This window comes from Engystomops pustulosus, chromosome 3 (genome assembly GCF_040894005.1).
Source record: "Engystomops pustulosus chromosome 3, aEngPut4.maternal, whole genome shotgun sequence".
Lineage (NCBI taxonomy): Eukaryota > Metazoa > Chordata > Amphibia > Anura > Leptodactylidae > Engystomops > Engystomops pustulosus.
Window position 1 is genome coordinate 119229961 of NC_092413.1, and position 20394 is coordinate 119250354.

The 20394-nt window shown below is 38.1% G+C and overlaps 1 protein-coding gene across 2 annotated transcripts in view; it reads right to left on the bottom strand.

Annotated features, from left to right (window-relative positions):
* Nucleotides 1-1883: 1883 nt before the first annotated feature.
* The window catches only part of FHL5 (four and a half LIM domains 5), a 35444-nt gene continuing 16933 nt past the window's right edge, over nt 1884-20394 (bottom strand). For both annotated transcript variants that reach the window (XM_072141926.1, XM_072141927.1), the window contains exons 2-6: nt 11901-12072; nt 10465-10639; nt 7107-7276; nt 6427-6613; nt 1884-5005 (exon numbers count right to left, since the gene is read on the bottom strand). In XM_072141926.1, coding sequence (XP_071998027.1) covers nt 4854-5005; nt 6427-6613; nt 7107-7276; nt 10465-10639; nt 11901-12059 — 843 coding nt within the window. In that variant the 5' untranslated portion in view covers nt 12060-12072 and the 3' untranslated portion in view covers nt 1884-4853. The remainder of the gene's footprint in view (nt 5006-6426; nt 6614-7106; nt 7277-10464; nt 10640-11900; nt 12073-20394) is intronic.

Genomic DNA, 20394 nt, shown 5'->3' on the forward strand with positions numbered 1-20394 from the left:
TACAAGTATATTGCATGGAGTTATCAGGTGGAAGTCTCAACATGTTATGTTTCGCCTTACTTAAGGCTCATCAGGGGACATATATAACGCAGCCACCTTGATCAATAACAAGACATATGACTTTTTAGGCAGTCATTTTTTTGTTTAGGAGTAACCGTATCATATACCTTTGCACTACTTTTTACTTAACTTTTTAACAATGCTACATTAAAAGTTATATTTTATTCACCACTTAGACTCTCCCTTATACATAAAGGTGATATTACGCAACTATATTTGACGATACATTATAATTCTCTACAAAACCATTGTTACTGGAAGCAGCTAAAGTCTAGGACTAGCCAACCCTGTTTGTTGTTGGGTAATTTAATTGCGATTCTTCTGGGATACAATTCTTTTAAGATGCTTTCCTTGATGAAATGTTGTCTGCATATGTCCTGCTGTTTTCCATTATGTTTTTACTGGTATAGCTGCTGGGACAATTTTTTAATGCACTGCAATTATCACTTGTTCTTGAAGTAGGGCTTATATTTGAAACAAAAATCCAAAAACCATGCTAAAATCCCCCAAATGGGTCTGATGGCACTGTAACCATAATCCCATGACCTCCCATTGAGAAGTTAGAATTCATTTCAGGTCCTGGATCTGGTCCAGGTAGGATGTTTTCTAGAACCCACCTAGGGGTGTGTCTATACCACCAATACAAGCAAGTCACCCCTTTTGGTCATTGCCCCTAGACACGACTGTGTAACTTCTTACTTTGGGTCGGGTGGCTGCAATCTTGGATTCCTGTGTGACTCCGTGCTGCTGAGTTTCTGTCTCTGCAATGAGCCTGTAGCACTGCCCCCCTGCAGTACAGCACAGAGCTCACAGTTACTCACTGATTCACTTCCTGCCAGCACATTGTGAGGAAAGAGAAGCTGAAAACTACAAACTACAAGGAGATAAATGATCCGGGGGAAGGGGGAGGCAGGCACATATCTTGGAGAACAGAGATGTATCAGAGCTAACTGTGTAAAAGTCTGTCAGCCTCTGTCCGTCATGCCTCTGTGTAATAGGCATCTCATGCCTCTCTCATCTGTCTCATCTCTCCTTCTACGTATCAGTGTGTTACTACAATGTCAGAAGCCAGATGAAAGTGTATATACACGTGTTCCCTGATAACGTAACCATATTGACTAGATCATAATGGGGCACGTTTACTAAGGGTCCACGGACCGCAATTCCGTTGGATTTTCCTGAATATTTCCGTTTTGCACCAAATTGCCCTGGGTATTTGGCGCAAGACGCCAGCTTGCATGCGACAGAAATCGGGGGCTTGGCCGTCGGACAACGGATTCGGACAAACCGCGGAATTTAAAAAATGAAATGTGTTGCAAGATGGTAAAGTAAATGTGCCCCAATGTGTCTGTTTAGAGAGTCCCTGCCCACACCCTGGAATCTTACACTGAGCAGCCGAGGGAGTGATAGAAGCTAAAACAGCACTTACACTGAGTAACATTGTAAAGTAAGGGGTTAAAATTATCTTTATGGTGTAAACATCACTAGCGGATTGAGATTTGAGAATTTTCTTTTGTGGGAAAACCCCTTTATGGCAATTAAATATGTAAATGTAACCTGTGTTGTTCTTTTATTTCAATCCATGAATCCCCATGTCCTCTGCAACTCTTCTCCCCACTCCTCTGTTGCAGCAGCAGAGGAAAAAGGATAATGGCAAGAGCTCACAGCTCTGGACGCGGATAGAATTTATATCCCAGAAACATACCCCTGCCGGCCTGGACAGTTACCGTAATCTGGGGTTCGGTAAAATCAATGTAAAGTTGTTGCATTTGGTGGTGTTTTTCTGATATATATAATGTAGTTGGATGAATAAAGTCCACACATAATTGTGACATTTATTATAAGAAGAAACAGTATACAGACTTCTGGTGACAGTGTAATTATGTAAATAATGAACACACATAGATGTAGCAATATACATATCTAAAACATGGGATGAAATTGACCTTTTTTTTATCTTCCAGAAACAAAAAACATTTTAATCTGTTCATAGCCCTCTAAGCTTTCAACAATGTTTTTGCAGAACACAGTAGTCCAGTGTTTTTACATGGGGAAATAACACTGTTTCTGGTCATTCTGTGTACATTTGTATACACCTAATTTTGCAGTTGTCTCAAAGTTGGTTGATGGAGACACCGCTGATGTGACTCACTGCCCCCCCTTCTCTCTGCAGAGAGCTTCATTTTACTCACACCTCAGTGTGAAGAGAAAGCATGATGCCATGATAAGATATATTGAAAACTTTCTTATACATACTTGCACTTTTATTGAAAAATAATGACCATTTAAATACTGGTAGAAGTAAGAGAGATAGCAGCCAAAAAAATAGAAGACCAGTCACCAGAATTTTACCCCTCACACCGGTAATACCTGCTCATAAATGGTTAAAGTCCTGCCACTGAGGTTCTGTAACAACATTACAAACGATTTTACTTTTTCTGAGTAGAGAAGACTCAAATTCTGAATAGAAGAGTCATGTTTTCTCCAGGCAGCCAGTGAACTAGGCTTTCATGTTTGATTGATAGCACAGTGTCTCTTCAAATCTCCGCCTTCTCAGCCTGAGCAGACAGGAACTCTTCCCATCCACTTCCTGTCCTTACTTGAATGCTGTTCCTCTCACTGCATGGTGTATTTAGCAGAGCCAAGCAGCAATGGGCAGAACCAACATAGACAAAGCCAGAAAAGTACCACACATGCACTTTTTGTACTTTTGCCGTTTTTAATGTGACCAATAAATCTAAGTTATTTTTACTACAACTGGTGTCCCAGAGAACCCTTTTCTACTTTTTCTACATCACAGTTACCTCACTGAAATCTTGTGCATGCACCTTTGTTCTATGGCCAGCTATTGTACATCACTGTAGCAAGTTAGTCAGTAGAGAAAACACATAATATGGAGCTTACTATGGAGCAATAGGCGTGTATGGTAAATTTTAGTCTAGGAGCTGTGACCCAGGTATGGTCTGCGGATGCTGGGGGAAGCATTTGTTTGTGAATATGCAAGGAGAGCTGACGCTCTTACAGGCACAGGTGTAACCTAGAATTTTGAGATTGCGAAGTGCTGTTTAAGATGCTAATAAAGACGCTTACAATATGAGCGTATTGGTGTCATGTTGGTGCTAACAGACTCCTCTAAAATAGAACATTTTCACTCATTCTTTATTTACAAATGGTTATGACGTCTTTTATTAAAACCACCTTAAATAACCATTATCTGCAGGCTCTGAACTGAACTTTGCAGAATTTATTATGATTGGCAGGTACATCCTAACATCCAGAAAGGTTAGAATCACAATCCTACAGAACAGCTTCCACAACAGCTGCTTATTTTTATGTTGTTCATATATTTTACATAAATGATAGATAATGACATGCAGCTATGCTTTTATATATACTGTAACACAAAAACTATAAAGCAATAAATTTAATCCTACAATTTCCAATACTTGTAATTAAAACATGTCAAAGGGGTTGGCCACTTTACTTCATGTTTTTTGGAATATGTGTGTAAGTGTGGGGACAAGATATTTGGTAATTTACAAATATACATCTAAAATTTCTGCACCGCTTTCTTGATATGTAAAGTGAAGCCTCCTGTCTTTTACCTCATCAGCCGGGCATTCCTGTCCATAACATGGCTGCAGATGGAGGGTCATGTGATCTCTATCTGTTCATGAATAATTGCCTTGCAAGGACCTTATTATAGTGTTCATGAATAAAAAATCAAGATCCTCGCAAGGCACTTGTTCATGGAGAGTTAGAGATCACATGACCCTCCATCTGCGGCCATTTTATGGACAGGAAGAACACAGGAGGTTTCACTTTACATATCAAGAAAGCGGTCCAAACTTTTAATAGATGTACAGTATATTGATAAACATACGTAATATGCTGCCTCCCACACTTACACGCACATTACAAAAACGAGGTAATGTGGCCAACTCTTTTCACTCATTTCCAATCCTAGAGTTTGCAAAGGAAAAAGGACACACTTTTGACAAAAGAATGTTGTCCCAACAATTATTAGTGTCCACGTTTATTCAGCTCAAATGAAAAAAAAACTATAGGCACTTGTTTTGAACAAAAATGGTTGCTTTGCTGTGCTTGTAATGTGTGTCTGTCTTTTGCAAAAACATTTTTTTTTGTAAGGAGAACTTTTATTAACATGTCCTCTTAGGAATCATCACCTGTTTCCGGGACTGACCACACTGGCGGTGCCGGGATGCCTTGCATCATAGTGATATATGTGCAAGCAGACACCAAACTGTCATCATGATAATACTTTGGCAATGCTTGTTAGCAGGGACTCCTTGCATCATATTTACTGTGATCCACAACATTGCTTCCCTGGCACCGTGGTCAGTACATGAAATGCAGCCAGCCATGTATTGTGGAACTGCCATATTCGTGATGCTCTGTTCATGATCATCATCTATTGTACAGAAAATCTCTCTCCTTGTAGGCTTTGGCACCTAATAGAGTCATGTTCATGGGTTGCTGTTTGGTATTGCTGATCCTTGATTAAGGGTTAACTGCAATACCAGACACATCCAGTGTACAAGAGTGGTGCATTATTTTATTCAATGTTATTTAATGGTGCACTGAGATCACACATATTTCACAAAAGGGCTTATATCGGGAGATCATATTCACTAGATCTTACAAACATCTCTAGAAAATATTATTGCATTAGGTAACTCCATTCTAAGGATAGATGATTAGCTTGATTTCCGGCAATATCTAATGTAAGCATATAAGATGCCCTATGGATTTTCACATTGAGCCCTATCCGTCTACATGTCCTGACCACACTCAGTGCAGAATATTTGGTTTTGCTGTGAGAAGAATCTTTGTCCAACAAGGGAAGCTTTGCATTTCGAACAGGCAAAGCAGTCGCTGTGCCACTGACAATCCTCGAATGAGATGTACTGGCCGCCTCCTTGACCTGCACACACACAAAATGGATGAAAATGGGAGAAATAATAGATTAATGCAAACAAGCCCCTCCTGATATCAGAGTAGCTTCTTATCGAAAAATGGCATGAAGCAGTCTCTATCTTAATTTGTGTGCAAAATAAATAGCTGTTACATAGCAACAAACAAAATATTTGGCTCCATGCTTGTTTTAGCATCAGCAGTGAGTCACAAAGAAATATGACCCCCAGCCGTGATAAGAACCTTCATTCAAGACTGCATATTATAGTAGAGAGAACACAGGTGTCTGCTGAAGTAAAGGCAATATTACAGCAGATGGCAGATATTATAGAACATTTGATAAGTTTGCCACATGCAAATCTATTATTCAAAACATGTACATTAAATGTGATGTTAATATTATTCCAAATGTTAGACTCGTTTCTGCTTCATTTGATTGGATTTCTATATATCATTGCACTTATCCCTGCCATTATGGTCTTCTACAGTTCTTTATGCACATATTACTTAATGATATCGACTAGTCAATTGGCCAGTAAACCACAAAAACTTGAATGGTCTCATTTTGACCTTGTTTTAGCAGGAAAAGTATGTACCATACCAAGGGATCCTCCAACAAATTGTTAGATGGAGCCAAAAATAGTCTACTGATGGCACCATTATAACATGACACTAAAAGGGGGTTACTTGTAGGCTCTTCCTGGTATTGCACACATTTAAATGGATGCAACTGAACTACAGGACATGACATGTTCTATTGACACATGTAGTGCTGTTTTGTCATTGGGACATTGATGGATCACCTGATGGACCATTTCCAACACAGTAATAAATAAGTGGGATGCTTCAGACAAACCTAAAGATTCCTACATACTCCATTATGGTATTTCATTTCAGTTTCCTATCTCTTGTTTTAGTTCCTGTTTCAATCTTTATATATCACATTGGGATGGTTGCTTAGCAGCATTGTGAATCTGCCTCTGGTGACACTTTAGTCTGTGGAGAGCTAAGAATCATCGGTGGTATCATATGATCCTTATGAAAACTGTTCCACCCATACTCTTCACACGGAAAGGGGAGGGGGGTGGGGCTCCTTTTTAGAGCTGCTGATAAAGAGCTTACACCTCAGCCTCCCTGGCCGTATACTTATGATTAGAATAATATAGATGTAGAGGATAATCACAGTGCAACTAGGAGCAATGGCTATGTATCTAAATGATAATGTGATGCTGTGATGGGCATCATGGGATTGATAGCAAAGTAGAGAGGAAGTTAAGAATACAGTAGCGGAAGTTGGATGGAATGGAGTGTGAGTTGAAGGATTGTATTATGTTTGTGTTTTTGTATTACATTGGTGTTTTTGTATTGTTGGAAAACTTAAATTACACTTAGATTACATAAACAAATAAAATAATAGAGTATAATACTTACCAGAGATAGGTTTTGCACAAGCAGTGCACTTTTCTGCAAATAGATTACCGAAGCACTCCACACAGTAGGGATTATCATCCTTTGATGTAAACTTTTCCCCAGCCAATTTCTTCTTGCACCCAGAACATAAAAAGCACTCACTATGAAAAGGCTGGTCTTCAAAAGATATTCCATCCTTGGTGATAGCCTATTGAAGCATGATTGTATGAATATGCTGTAAATATACACTCCATATTACCATATGTGATGGTAATCTATATAAAGACCAATTATTTATGTATACAATACCTGACAGCATTGAGAAAAAAATCAAAGCACATTGTAAAAGTGCCCATAGAATACAGTCACCATGCCAGTAATGGTGGGAAAATTACCCCCATAAATATATTTCAGTTGAGCTCATTCAGGCTGCCTTTCATTATTTTAGACCTAGTGATGTTATCAAATCTGGTGTAGATTTAATGTAAAGTTTCAAATCTAAAAAAAAATCACTGCTATGTTGTTTTCAGCAAACAAAGTAACATAAATAGTAGCAAAGTAAGATGTCAGCATATTTTCCTAAATTGTGTATATTGATATGGAAAAAGAAGCTTAATTTAAATGAACATAGATCTATACAATCAGTATAAAATTGCTGGATTACTCTCATTTGTACATAATTTTTTTCCTAGAAGATTTACCTTTTTACAGGCAACACATTGCTGTGCAAACTCTTTCTCATAGCAAGGGATACAATATAAGCTAGACTGCTTAGGCACAAAGGATTTGGATCCTAAAGGTTGCTGGCATCCTTGGCATACAAAGCATGTCTCATGCCAGTTACATCCCTTGTAGTCAATTTTCCTGGAACCTATAATATGAAGGAAACAAGTTATGGAAATAAGGGTTACATTCTGGCATACATAATGATGGTTTACATGTATGAAGGGAAATTACAGAAATGGGATCTTCTTCTTATTTATTATATTACCCAAAACATGGAGAGGCTGTCTGGTGCAAGTAACACTCGCGGAGATAAGAATACTTTTATATGTATTATACTGAATATTCTTCATTCAGTTTCTTCAAAAATGTAAAAAAAGTCAATTACTTCACCTCTGGAGTTGAAGATAATAAACTCTCACAAATGTCTCAACTGCCAATTTTCGGCTTATCTTTGCAACATTTGCCAATATACTGCACCTTTTTACTTAAAGAGGACATTTCACCACCTTCCATATGTGGGGATTAGCATTCTGTTGGGGCTGTTATACAGATTCAGGGAAACTTTACATTTTCTTTCAAGCCCCCACTGTTGCAGAGATATCAGTACTGGTATCTGACCATTATAATATGTGTTTGGTCAGAGAGGAGCAGCTGGGGCTGGAGCTGGAGGTGTGTTTTATGCTAATCTTCTCTAATACTGTCAGGAGTGAGCTGTGACTTTTTTCTATGTTCATCTAAAGGCTATGTTCACACACATTCCACTGACATTGTTGACATTGTGTTGACATTGTGTTTACATTTCATTGACAAAAAATGCTATATTAAAAATTGCAATGCGATGGGATGCAAACACGATGGAAACGTGAGCACAGTGTAAATGCTAACGCATTGCAAACACACCTGCAATGTAAACGCAAATGCAATTTAAACACAAACCTGTGCAGAAGTGCAATATAAAGACAATGGGGCTTATTTACTAAGGGACAGGTATTTAACTGGGGATTGTGTCGCACGCAATGGGATTGTGGCGAGGCTGCACTGGCTTTCATGTGACAGAAATCGAGGGGGCCGGGTCGTCGGATGATCCGACTGATTTGGACTGAGCGCAGGATTTAAATTTCAAATTGTGTTGCAAGATCAAGCACTTACATACACCGGGAAGAAGAAGGTGAACTCCAGCGGACCGGAGAGGGGAAGCAACACATACAGGATATTGGGCTCACGATCTTAGTGAATCACAGCACAGTGCATTATACACGGACAATGCACTTTCGTGAACTTTGCAGGATCGGGTAAGTAAATGTGCCCGGTGTATGGAAAGTAAAAAATTGTAGTTTTTGCCATTTTGAAAAAATCAAGAAAAAGTGAACCAAAGTATGAAAAAGTTTTTTGCACCAGAAGATGGCAAAATCAAAAAACACATTTTTGGACAGGAGCTTTTCATTTTGTAAATGTATGAAAACATTATAAAACCTATACAAATTAAGTATCCCCATGATCTCACCGACCCAAAGAATAAAGTAAACATGTCATTTGGGGTTCACAGTGAAAGCTGTAAAATCCAAGCCCACAAGAAAACTGCAATTCATGCAAATGCATTTTTTCAGCATTTTCATTGCATTTGGATTTTTTTTCCCACTTCCCAGTACACAGCATGGAATATTAAATACTGTCACCATGAAGTGGAATTCTTTACGCAGAAAACAAGCCATCACAGAGCTCTTTACGTGTAAAAATAAAAAAAGTTATAGATTTTTGAAGGTGGGGAGTGAAAAATAGAAATGAAAAAACAAAAAAAAGCCAGGTCGTTAAGGGGTTAAACACCCCCAAAGCATTTGTGACCTCGTCACTCGGCACTTCCTCCCTCTCTGTGCCAGAAATCTTGCGACAGCAATAAGTATCAAACTCACTACTGTTGCAAGATTTTAGCAGGAGGGGGAAGTGCTGCAAAAGCAGAGAGGAGATCTCAAAGGCTCCAAGAGGGCATGTAATGCCCTCACAGCATTTGTATTTCATTTAAAGAAAATCTGAGATCAAAATAAAGAATGAAAAACCAGGGACACTTACTCCAGGCAGTGTGACTGTGGTCATATTCTTATATTTGTTATCCATGACCTCATTCCTTCTTAAATAAGCTTTTAAAATTATGCTAATGAGCTAATGTCTGAGGGGCTCTGATGGGTGTTTCCAGAGTCCCTCTTTTCACTGGTTGTTACATTGAGCAGATTAGATCTCCCCTCCCCTGCACTTCATGCTGCTGGATTACACAGGCAGAGGGAGGAGGGAGAGAGCAGGAGACATGTTGTGCTCATTTTCACAACAAGTGAAAATATATCACTGAGGGGCTTTGAGGGTCAACTTTGTTCAATGGTTTCTATTCCCTGTTTCTAAAGAACATAGTTTACTTACTTTCTACATCACACCTCCAACCAGTCCCCAATTAGCATAGCAAAACATTAGGGGGATTTATCCCACTCCACAATTTAGCATGTTCCATTCCCTGGCGTAAGGTTAAAGTAATTGGAATTCTTGGCCATGCGCCAGGAAAGGTGACTTTATCATGTCTTCTTTTCCAGTACAAGCCTTGATAAATATTCCTCATTGGGCTTTCACTGTTTTCATTAGATTGTCCTGTTGTGTGGAGGACATGGGGATAACCGACTTTATGCCAAACTCAGTGGGGGAATTTATTAATGTGTGGGGCTAGGTTTCTTTTCTGGCACCTGATGTTTTGCACTTTAATTTTACATTGTGGAGCATAACCTTAATGTATTTTGCGCACCATACGGAGAAATAAAGGGGGTCAGAAATAACACTCCACATTCAGGACGGGGTTTCAAAGTTGATAGACTTGCTTTTTGTTGGTCTAAATGTACCAGAATTGCACCATAAAAAGGTTTGGGAAAGTAGAATATGAAACAGAAGCAGCATTCAAATTGAGAGTAAAATAAAAAGGTTTTTGTGGTGCCAACCCTATGTAAATCGGAATAGGCGCAAAATAAAAACCCTTGGATTGTCTAGCTAAAAACAGGTGCAAAAGCATTAATAAACTCCCCTCACTGTATTCTACATCATCCAGACTATGGGATATTTTCATAGGTTAATTTGAAGAGGGCACGTCCTTGCGCTTGGTTTGTAGTTGCAGTTTTTGAAGCCAAAAGTAGGTGCGGATCATAACGGATGAGAATACAGTATGTCATTGAGAGGTGCTTTTCTTTTTTTCACTCCATTCTTGGTTTGGACATCAAAAACTGCATCTGAAAACCTGACTGATTGGAGCAATTTATGTGATTCATATGGTTCTGATTTTGGAGAAAGACAGCGGAGGCTTACCAGGCATTATGTTGGCTTTGCAGTTAAAACACTTTGCAGAATGTTCATTAGAGTAACAGTCAATACACAGCAGGAGTTCATCCTTTGCAGCAAAAGGCTTCTCTACCAAAGAACATGCACACTTGACACATTTAAAGCAATCTTCGTGCCAATGACTGTCTTTATAGCAAAGGTCCTTAAATAAAAGAAAACATCCATGAGCTTTATGCCAAATATATTTTTGCTACACACATAGTTTAACACCTTAAATGGGTTTTCCGACCAATCCTGTCAGGTGCTATCCAAAGGATAGGGCCTAACCTGCTGAGACCCCCGCAGATCACAAGAATGGGGGGTCCGATGGGCGATTTACGATTGGAGTTCGGCGATCTCTGTCAACTCCATAGAGATGAATGGAGCAGAACAGACATGCAGGGCTTTCTGCTCCATTTATCTCCGGGATTGATTACGGGTCCGACATTACTGAGACCCCCACGGTCAGCAAGTTAGGCCCTATCATGGCATAAAATGGTCTTCAGGCCAAAAATTCCTAAGGACAAAACTTTGTATTTTCCAATGGGTTCATTTTTATCGTTAAAAATAGCATGATGATTCAATGCTGAAGTGGCAGAGAATAAAGTTTTGAGACTTGTTTATTTATTTTTATTAAAAACTTTTATTTAACTTTTAGTCCCACTAGGACACTTACACTTGGGATACCTTGATCCGTCATACTGTACAATACATTGCACTCATACAGTATTTTACTGACAAGGGGTTAAACTGCCTGGGATTATCTTCCTGTCGGTCAGAGGCAGCAAGGACAAGGCTGTATCTAACAGAGGATGAATTAGATTGACCAAATGCGCCAAGGGGCTCCTAATTCGGACAATCTATTTCGTCCTGTTTCGCTATCCAGTTAAGCCATTAATGAATATGGAGAAGCCATTGGTTTCTGCATCCAGGAGAACTAAGAGTTGACCACACAAATATGCAACATTTTTCAGTTACTCCTATGTGAGCTATGGAAACCTCTTCTGGCTTACAAACATCTCCCAATTTTCTGAACTACCTATTTGCTAACCTACTCAGATTTATCAAGTGTATCCAGGCATGGTAGACAGCAAATACTTAGGACTTAGTTGCACAAATTCATCCAAACATTGTTGGGAGTGAATGGAGAGACAATTGTTTAAGAGAAATATTTCTGGTATTTTAAAGGGGTGACCTTCTCAAACAAGAGGCCAATATACACCAAAGTTGTATCACAGAAAAATATTGGTGATCCTTCAAAGATGGGGATTTTATAATGTAGAAGCCATCAAGTGAATATTCTCATAATACTGTTGACAGTCAATTGAGAAAAATGAAGGGAATTTCATAAAAAATTACTTTGATATTATGGGGCAGTTTTCAATCAGTTTAGCAATATGCTGTCTAGTTTTGTGGAAATTTACCTTGGAATCACATTCAATAGGGTTTTTACATCCTTCACATTTATTTGCAAAAATGCTTTCAAAACATTTCACACAGTAGGGATTGTCTTCTCTCACTGTATATTTTTGACCATAAAGGGTGTTTTTACAATTATAACAGTCAAAGGCTTTGTTATCCATGACAGAGATTCAGCTGGAAAACAATAACATAGAGAAATGTTAGATAAAAGGTCAAGTTTTAGTGATGATGAAATGTTGCTACACAAACTATTAAAATAAAATTGCACAGAAAAAATCTATTTAGATATATCTTTAATTAGTTTTTTTACATTTTTAAAATGTTTTATTAATTTTCAGCAATAATAATACAAAAAACGTGAGAGAGGTAAAAAGAACCACTAAGAAAAAAAAACACTTATGTTAATAATGCTAAGTTCTCAGTACCATTCAGACCTCCATTCTTTACTTCCTTTAAGTAAAGTAAAAGAGGAGGTTTAATGTATCAATTAAAAATCTCATTGACATCAATGTAAATTTTATGTTGGATACTTGCATGTTGAATTTAACTTATCCTTCTCTTTTTCACGTCACATCCTATTACGTATAACCTTGAGCTTTATTCGGATTTTATGAAGGTATGACTAAGGATGGCGTTCTGTCTGAAACGCGTCAACTTTTTTAATTGTGCACATTATGGCCCACATTTACTAATACAGTGCAGTCTACTCTACATGCTTTGTTGCCTGCTTGATATTTCACATAATCTAAATGTGCTTTTCGTGATTGCAATTTTTCTATAAATTTACAATGTTTTAAAATCTATAAATGTAAGTATAGATGAAAACATCACTAGGTGTTCTTCAAATTGAGCAATTCTATTATTCATTATTCATAGCATTATATTATTATTATTTCCAAAAGTTCAAAGGGAGTCTGTGTCCTTGAACCAGTGCAAATCTACTGCAATTGGCAAATGGTTAGCCAGCATTCCCCTATTTTTGTAGATTTCTAGATCTTAATGGTTTTATGGACCACACTAGATTTATAATCAGGTAGCCCTAATCTTGATCTAAGCACTATCTTTTTTAGTTACCAACTCATGTCTAGAATTCCTTGTTCCAGTAGCCATGTAATTTTTTTCCACCTCTGAACCATGATACAATAGTGTAAACAGAAATTGCTTTGGAGTAAGAAAATCCATCAGAAAAGCCTATCCCTAGGTACATTCAAAATTTGGTTGTTTATCTTTGGGATTTTACTTTTCCATTACTAAAAAGAAGTATTCTTTGATAAGGATTTGTGATCACATTAGTGAAGGGTGGTAAGCCACCCACATCTATAAAGAAATTTTGGGAGGACCAACATCTTTGTGATGTTTGCTTTGACTATCCTTGAGAAGGGCTCATTACATTTTGATAAGTCTTCCTTTTTTAATAAGGCTATTTGTGTTAACTTCCCTTGTGGCAGCAATATTTTTTTCCAATTTGAATTTCCAAGTTCATTATTTTCAACAATTTTTGTTTATATTTTTGACACCATTTTATATTTCACGATAAAGCCTTATTGCTCCATTTTCTCATGTGCTTTGTTTTTAAGGCGATCCACATGACACATCTTCTTTATTTTTTGTCAGTATGATTACACAGATACCACATTTATATAGTTTATGTTTTGATAGTTTAAGAATAATATAAAAAAACTGTTTCTTATACCCATAACTTTTTATACTTTGGTGTATGGAGCTGTGTATTCTTTGTTTGAAGAGCTTTATTTTAGGAATTTAATAACCCTTTGATAAATTTTCACTATGCGTATTTCACTATGCGTATCCAAGAAGGAGAGATTTGGACATTTGGATGTATATTCTGTTACGGCATTCATCACATAGGATAATCGTTTTGATAGATCCAGCAATTTGAGCATCTGGGATACTTAACATTTTTATGATTTTATTTGTTCCTTTACTTATATATGCCTTAAAGGGAAAGGGGTGATTTAACCATTTAAACAGAAAATGGGGCATTATAAGCAGAGGACTACAGAAAAAAAGAAGCATTGTAAAGAGTGAGGGCCATACGATTATACAATGTGGGGTCAAGTAAGGTGGGAAGAATTATACTTCAAAAATATACTTGGGAATGGAGTTAGTGACAGAGAAATGGTGGGGTCTGTGAACCCAAAATTTCATATGGGAGGCTGCATAGGATGCACATTTATTAACAAATGTAAATTACCAGTATACCTACCACCTACCAAATAGCCTGACAAGTAAAAGCAACATTTTATATGGCACTTTATTATCTTCACAGATATACCTTTCTTTGCATGCCATCTGTCATTTAAGATGAAATCCAGTTTGTACCTTTATGTAAAGAAACCTCTTGTTGCACAAGAACCAGCATGTGCCATCTGGTGCACCAATTTTCTCCCCACAAAAGGGGGTATTATAAGTATGGGGCTATAGAAAAGGGGGTATTTTAAATTGGGGCCAACAAAAAAATGAGCAATATGAATAGTGGTACAAAAAGGGGCCCTATACAGCTTGTACAGGGGGCGGAGTATACTAAGTGGAGACCACTAAGGGGGACATTAATATACATAGTGAGCATAATAGGGGGCGCTTGCCACATATGGTAACACTCTTTAAAACTCCCAAAATGATGAGGTATGGTAGCTGTACAGTGGTGGACCCAAGTTCATGCTTGTAAATCCAAGCATCCCAATTCTTTTACAAAGGAGCAAAATAGGACCCAGGACAAGCCTGTCCAACACTGAAGATTATACAAAGGTCTACAGAAGGACAACTTACTATTTACAAGGTGAGAACACTCCTATCTATATAGGAGAAGATATTTTCTTTAAATGTGTTCTTAAGTTGAATTTGTATGCTACATCTTTGATCTGCTATATTTTATAACATTTTTTGTTGTCCCTGGGACAAAGTTTTGTTCTGTCATGGAAACAAGGATTATTAATAAAGCTTCATTACAGACACCTTACAGCTGATCATTGCAGCCTGGGACTAAAGTAAAATATTCAGAGAGCTTCACCAATGTCATGAAACCTAGAGTAGAATTCCACTTCACTATGACATTAGAAATCTATTAGTTTATTTGACTCTTTTGTGGTAGATATATTAGTTCCCTAATTTACTCTTCTTAATAATTTAAGTTACAAACATGTAGTGGTTACAAGTCTGTCTTATTAAGTTGAATGATGTTAAATTATGCTGACGTTCTACAAAAATATGTAGGTTGTACAGTTCAAACTGGATGACATCTTTGGTAGGTTAAGCTTTTTCAGACATATTCTAATAAATTATTCCCATTCTTTGTTTAGTTTTAATGTTTTTCTTTCCGATTTTTTACAGTATATAAATTTTAAAGGGCAAGTTGTGGACTGAAGATAAAGTGTTTGTCCCATGGCCTCAGCAGTAGGGTGAGATAGCAAGAGAAAGCAAGGTAAATGCAGGATATTATGTTCCTGGCCTGCAGTAAAAAAATGTACTTAACTTGGATATGGTCACAATAAGAGTACAGGCGGTCCCCTACTTAAGGACAACCGACTTACAGACAACCCATAGTTACAGACAGACCCCTCTGACCTCTGGTTAAGCTCTCTGAATGCTTTACTATAGTCACAGGCTGCAATAATCATCTGTAAGATGTCTGTAATGAAGCTTTATTGCTAATCCTTGGTCTCATTACAGCAAATAATGTTTAAACTCCAAATGTCACTGGGGTCAAAATTTTTTTTGTCTGGATCTACAATTATAAAATATACAGTTTCGACTTACATACAAATTCAACTTAAGAACAAACCTCCGGACCCTATCTTGTACGTAACCCGGGGACTGCCTGTACTGCGGTACATTATTATGCCACTCAACTGTAGAGATATGTGACCTTCCTTAAAAGAAACCTACCATGAACAATCTACCATTAGAAGTAGATATGCTGGTAGATTTCTCCTACTTGCTTCTGCCCTAATCTGTAATTTAATAATCCTGGAATTTAACCCAATATGTTAAAAAAAAAACGTTATTTTAGTAATATACAAATTAACTGCAGAGGCTACTGGGGCATGTGGTAGCCTGGCCGGGCACTTGGAGCTAAATCTAGTACAGGCCCCAGTAGCCTCTGCAGTTAATTTTCATACTAAAATAACATTTGTTAACAAGTTAGGTTAAACCAGGGTTCCCCAAACTACGGCCCGCGGACCGTTTCGATCCGGCCCCCGACACTTTGCGCGCCAGCGCCGGGCCCTCGCGGCCTGCAACAGTCGGGCAGGAGCCTCCGTCCGTCCGGACAGGAAGCTCCTGCCCGTCACTGTATAGTGCTCGATGCGGCCGGAAACGGCCGCTCGAGCACTATTACTGGAGCGATGTGGCCGGAATACAACCCCGGCGCACATCGCTCCATGAACTAGGCTGCGCGGCCGCGCGATGACGTCATCGCGTGGCCGCGCACCCCTTCCTGCCCGGACGCGGCAAGAAGATAGAAGACTTAGGTGAGTACAGGGTTTTTATTTTTTTATTAAAGGTCAGTAAAAAGATTGTGGTGACTGGGGGCTAGTATAGTTAGTTATGAGGGGCAGCTTAGGAAATAATTAATTATAAGGGGTAGCTTAGGAAATAATTAATTATGAGGGGCAGAATAGGAAATAATTAATTATGAGGGGTAGAATAGGAAATAATTAATTATAAGGGGTAGCTTAGGAAATAATTAATTATGAGGGGCAGAATAGGAAATAATTAATTATGAGGGGTAGAATAGGAAATAATTAATTATGAGGGGTAGAATAGGAAATAATTAATTATAAGGGGCAGATTAGTAAATAATTATAAGGGGCAGATTAGTAAATAATTAATTATAAGGGGCAGCATAGGAAATAATTATAAGGGGCAGATTAGTAAATAATTAATTATAAGGGGTAGCATAGGAAACAATTAATTATGAGGGGCAGCATAGGAAATAATTAATTATGAGGGGCAGCATAGGAAATAATTAATTATGAGGGGCAGCATAGGAAATAATTAATTATGAGGGGCAGCATAGGAAATAATTAATTATGAGGGGTAGCATAGGAAATAATTAATTATGAGGGGTAGAATAGGAAATAATTAATTATGAGGGGTAGAATAGGAAATAATTAATTATGAGGCGCAGTATAGGAATAATTAATTATGAGGGGCAGCATAGGAAATAATTAATGGTGCGGGTATAGGAAATAATTAATTATGAGGGGCAGTTTAGTCATTAATGGGGGGGAGGCATATTCAATAATTAATGGAGAGAGGGAGGTTCCAGTATATTAATTAATTAATTGGGCCAATATATAAAATAGTTCACAAGGGGGTGCAGTACCGGTATATTAAATAATTAATTGAGGGGGGTGCCAGTGTATTATGGATGCGGTCACATGTACCGCTATTTATTTTTAGACTTAAGTCCGGCCCTCCGACGGTCTGAGGGGGACAGTGAGCGGCCCCCTATGTAAAAAGTTTGGGGACCCCTGGGTTAAACTAAGAATGAATCTACCATCAGATCTACTTCTGAAAGCATATTTCTCATGCTAGGTTTCCTTTAAGGAGGCTCACATATCTCGACACTCATTGTGATCATTTCATAATAATCGGCAGGTTCAGTGTTACACATAAAGTAGAGTCACTCTCAGTTGACATAGTGAAATATAGGGCCTCATTTATTAATGTGTTTTCGACAGTTTTCTGTCTGAATTTGCACTAGAGAGAACATGCAAACTGCTTTGACATGTATTTATAAAGTGTCTGCGCCAGTTTTGTGTCGCAGCTGCACTGTCACAAGACAGAAAAAATGTGCTTCTAAAGGGCCGAGTTTGCGCCACATTTATTACTGACAATCGACACAATTCTGTCTGCACCACAATTCTGCAGCATGAACAAAGTGCACCAAAAAAATGGTGCCCACTTTCAGAGCATTGCAGTGTGCGCCACTCTGCACACTCCACAGGCAAACTGCACGTAGTAAAGACTGCGCTAGTTTCGATAAATACACATTCCTTGATTGCTATTAGTTTATTACATTTTGTCTGAATTCGAAAAAGTTTTTACCTTTATCCTGTGGAATCTATTAATATCTTGATTCTGCTTTATTCTGCATTGACAAAACAGCTCACAGTGAAAGGGGAAACATAAGTTATGGACTCCAAATACTTCTTTCTTTTAGTTTTTTTTTTAATTAATCTATTCATTTCCAGCATCTGACTTCTGGAGAAAAACAGATCTGCTCTCAGTCAATAAGCTATCTCTGTGACCCAGCGAGTATTCACTATGAGTGTTCTGTCTGGTCAGATTTAGGTTAAGACAGCTGCAGGATTAAAATTGTCTGCCCTTGATCTTGGATGTATTGCTTCAGAGGTTAGCTAAGATATAATTAGTTTCTATGTACGGTATTACAGTATATATATTGTGCCCCTAGAACTCAAACATAGCATTCAACAGACTCAATCTACTCTAGCTGTACCCATGTATCATTATTCAGAAATCACTCTGTCATCACTATTTAGAGGGATCCTGTCAGGTGGTTTTGCAACCACAAACTGGGCCAAGTATGTGAAGCAACAATAATGGACTTTTCCTATGTGGTCTAGTTAGTTCTATTTCACCTTCATGAATGGGGAGACAGTTCTAAACCTTTTTGTTTGTGCGCCAATTCAATAATCCCTTGCCCACAAACTTACATCCCACTGAAAATTATTGCACACTTCCTGTGCCACCCTGCGCCCATATTGATACATGCCTGTCAGAGTTGTTCAGAGTTCATTCAGAATTCAGTCCGAATGCTATGTAAGAATGGCCCAGTTCTATTATTTTGGCTGCGCCAGTTGTCTGTCTGACTTTGCACTGAAAAGAACGTCTTTGTAGCTTTCACATGTATTTATAAAGTCTTAGTTTTGTGTCGTGGATTCACTGGATACAAGAGGTGGAAAAGGAAACGACTGGGTCCTAAATAAAAGTTACGTTTTATACAAATGAGTCTCAGTGAGGTCCCTTTTGGACCTTTTTTGTATGTAACTTTCATGGATTCACTTGGGCACATTTACTAAGGGTATTGCGCCACACTTTTGTCACTCTGTGCACATTCTTCCAAGCTAAAATTGCTTGCATGGGTATTTAAGAAGTTTTTAAGCCGCTACAGTGTCACATGTGTCCCTTTTGCGGAGCAGCTGCGCTGGCTTCCAAGAGACACAAATTAGGGGGCGTGCCGTCAGTTGGCCTATGTTAAAGGTGCACCACAAAAAAGATGGTGAACTCTGTCGGACCTGTGCAGGGAAGCAACAGATTCATGATTTCTGGCGCACAATCTTAATAAGTTGCTGCGCACAGCATTATACACTAAATGCACTAATTATACATTAGTGCATTTTTTGAATTTCTAAGTAAATTTGCACAACTGTGTCCAACAACACAGAAAATTGTGCTCCTAAAGGGGCCTATTAGTGCTTAGTTGGAGTTTGCGATATTACAGCATTTGATACAACAACTCGACAGAATTGTGTCACACGCTGTATGTTAAAAGTGCACCTAAAAAGGAAGGTTCTCACCTCGCAAGCAGTGCAGAGTGCGCCAGATAATAGAAGATCTCGTGCCTGTATTTTATAATCTGGCAAACCCTGCAGACTGCACATAGTATAGATTGCACTACTTTTGATAGCTCTTGCCCAATGTATTGTTTTTTGTAGCACAAATCAATGACCTGTGTCTGATTGTCTCTGCTCTAAGCTACTCCCTTGAAACTCAAGCAGGAAAACTGACCGCACTAGGATACATCCTAGTTCTTTAATTTTTTTTAAACACCTTTTTCACATGCAACATGAATAAAAATGCATGTCTGAATAAAACAATATAACAATAACTGTGTGTCAGAGTTTAGTGTGAGTTTAATGTGATGGTGGATTGCTTTGGACTCACACATGACACTGTAAGGTGTCTGTAAGGTAAAGTTTTATCCCTGTTCCCATGACAGCACAAAATTTAAAAAATCCAATTCTCACAGGAGCAAATAAAATTGTCTAGAGTTACAATTATATTCATATATAATCTCTAATTTTATACACTATCATACACAGTATAATAGACTTCACTTTTGGCAATTTTCTGACAATATGTATAGTACTATCATTTGTGTTTTTGAATGTTCTACAGTTGTAAAACTGTAATAGCTGTTTTACTTTTTTCCCAAAAAACCCTAGAATATCTCAGTGGAGCAGGGAATCGTCCACTATGTCTGTTTGCTGCTATACTAAAGTTAAGTACACTGGCCACAAACTATTTTCTTGTACAGGTGCTGTACGGTTCTACCTTAGGCAGACTGTGCTATATACACATCAAATGTTTTTCATGTTGGTCTGATAATTAATCTAACCACTTACACTAAATAAAATTGTAAAGTTTTGAAACAACTTGCCTAAGTCTGACTGAGGGGCAAGTATTAAAATGAGCTGTGGAGTGGTGTCTTCTCCTAATAGCCACTTT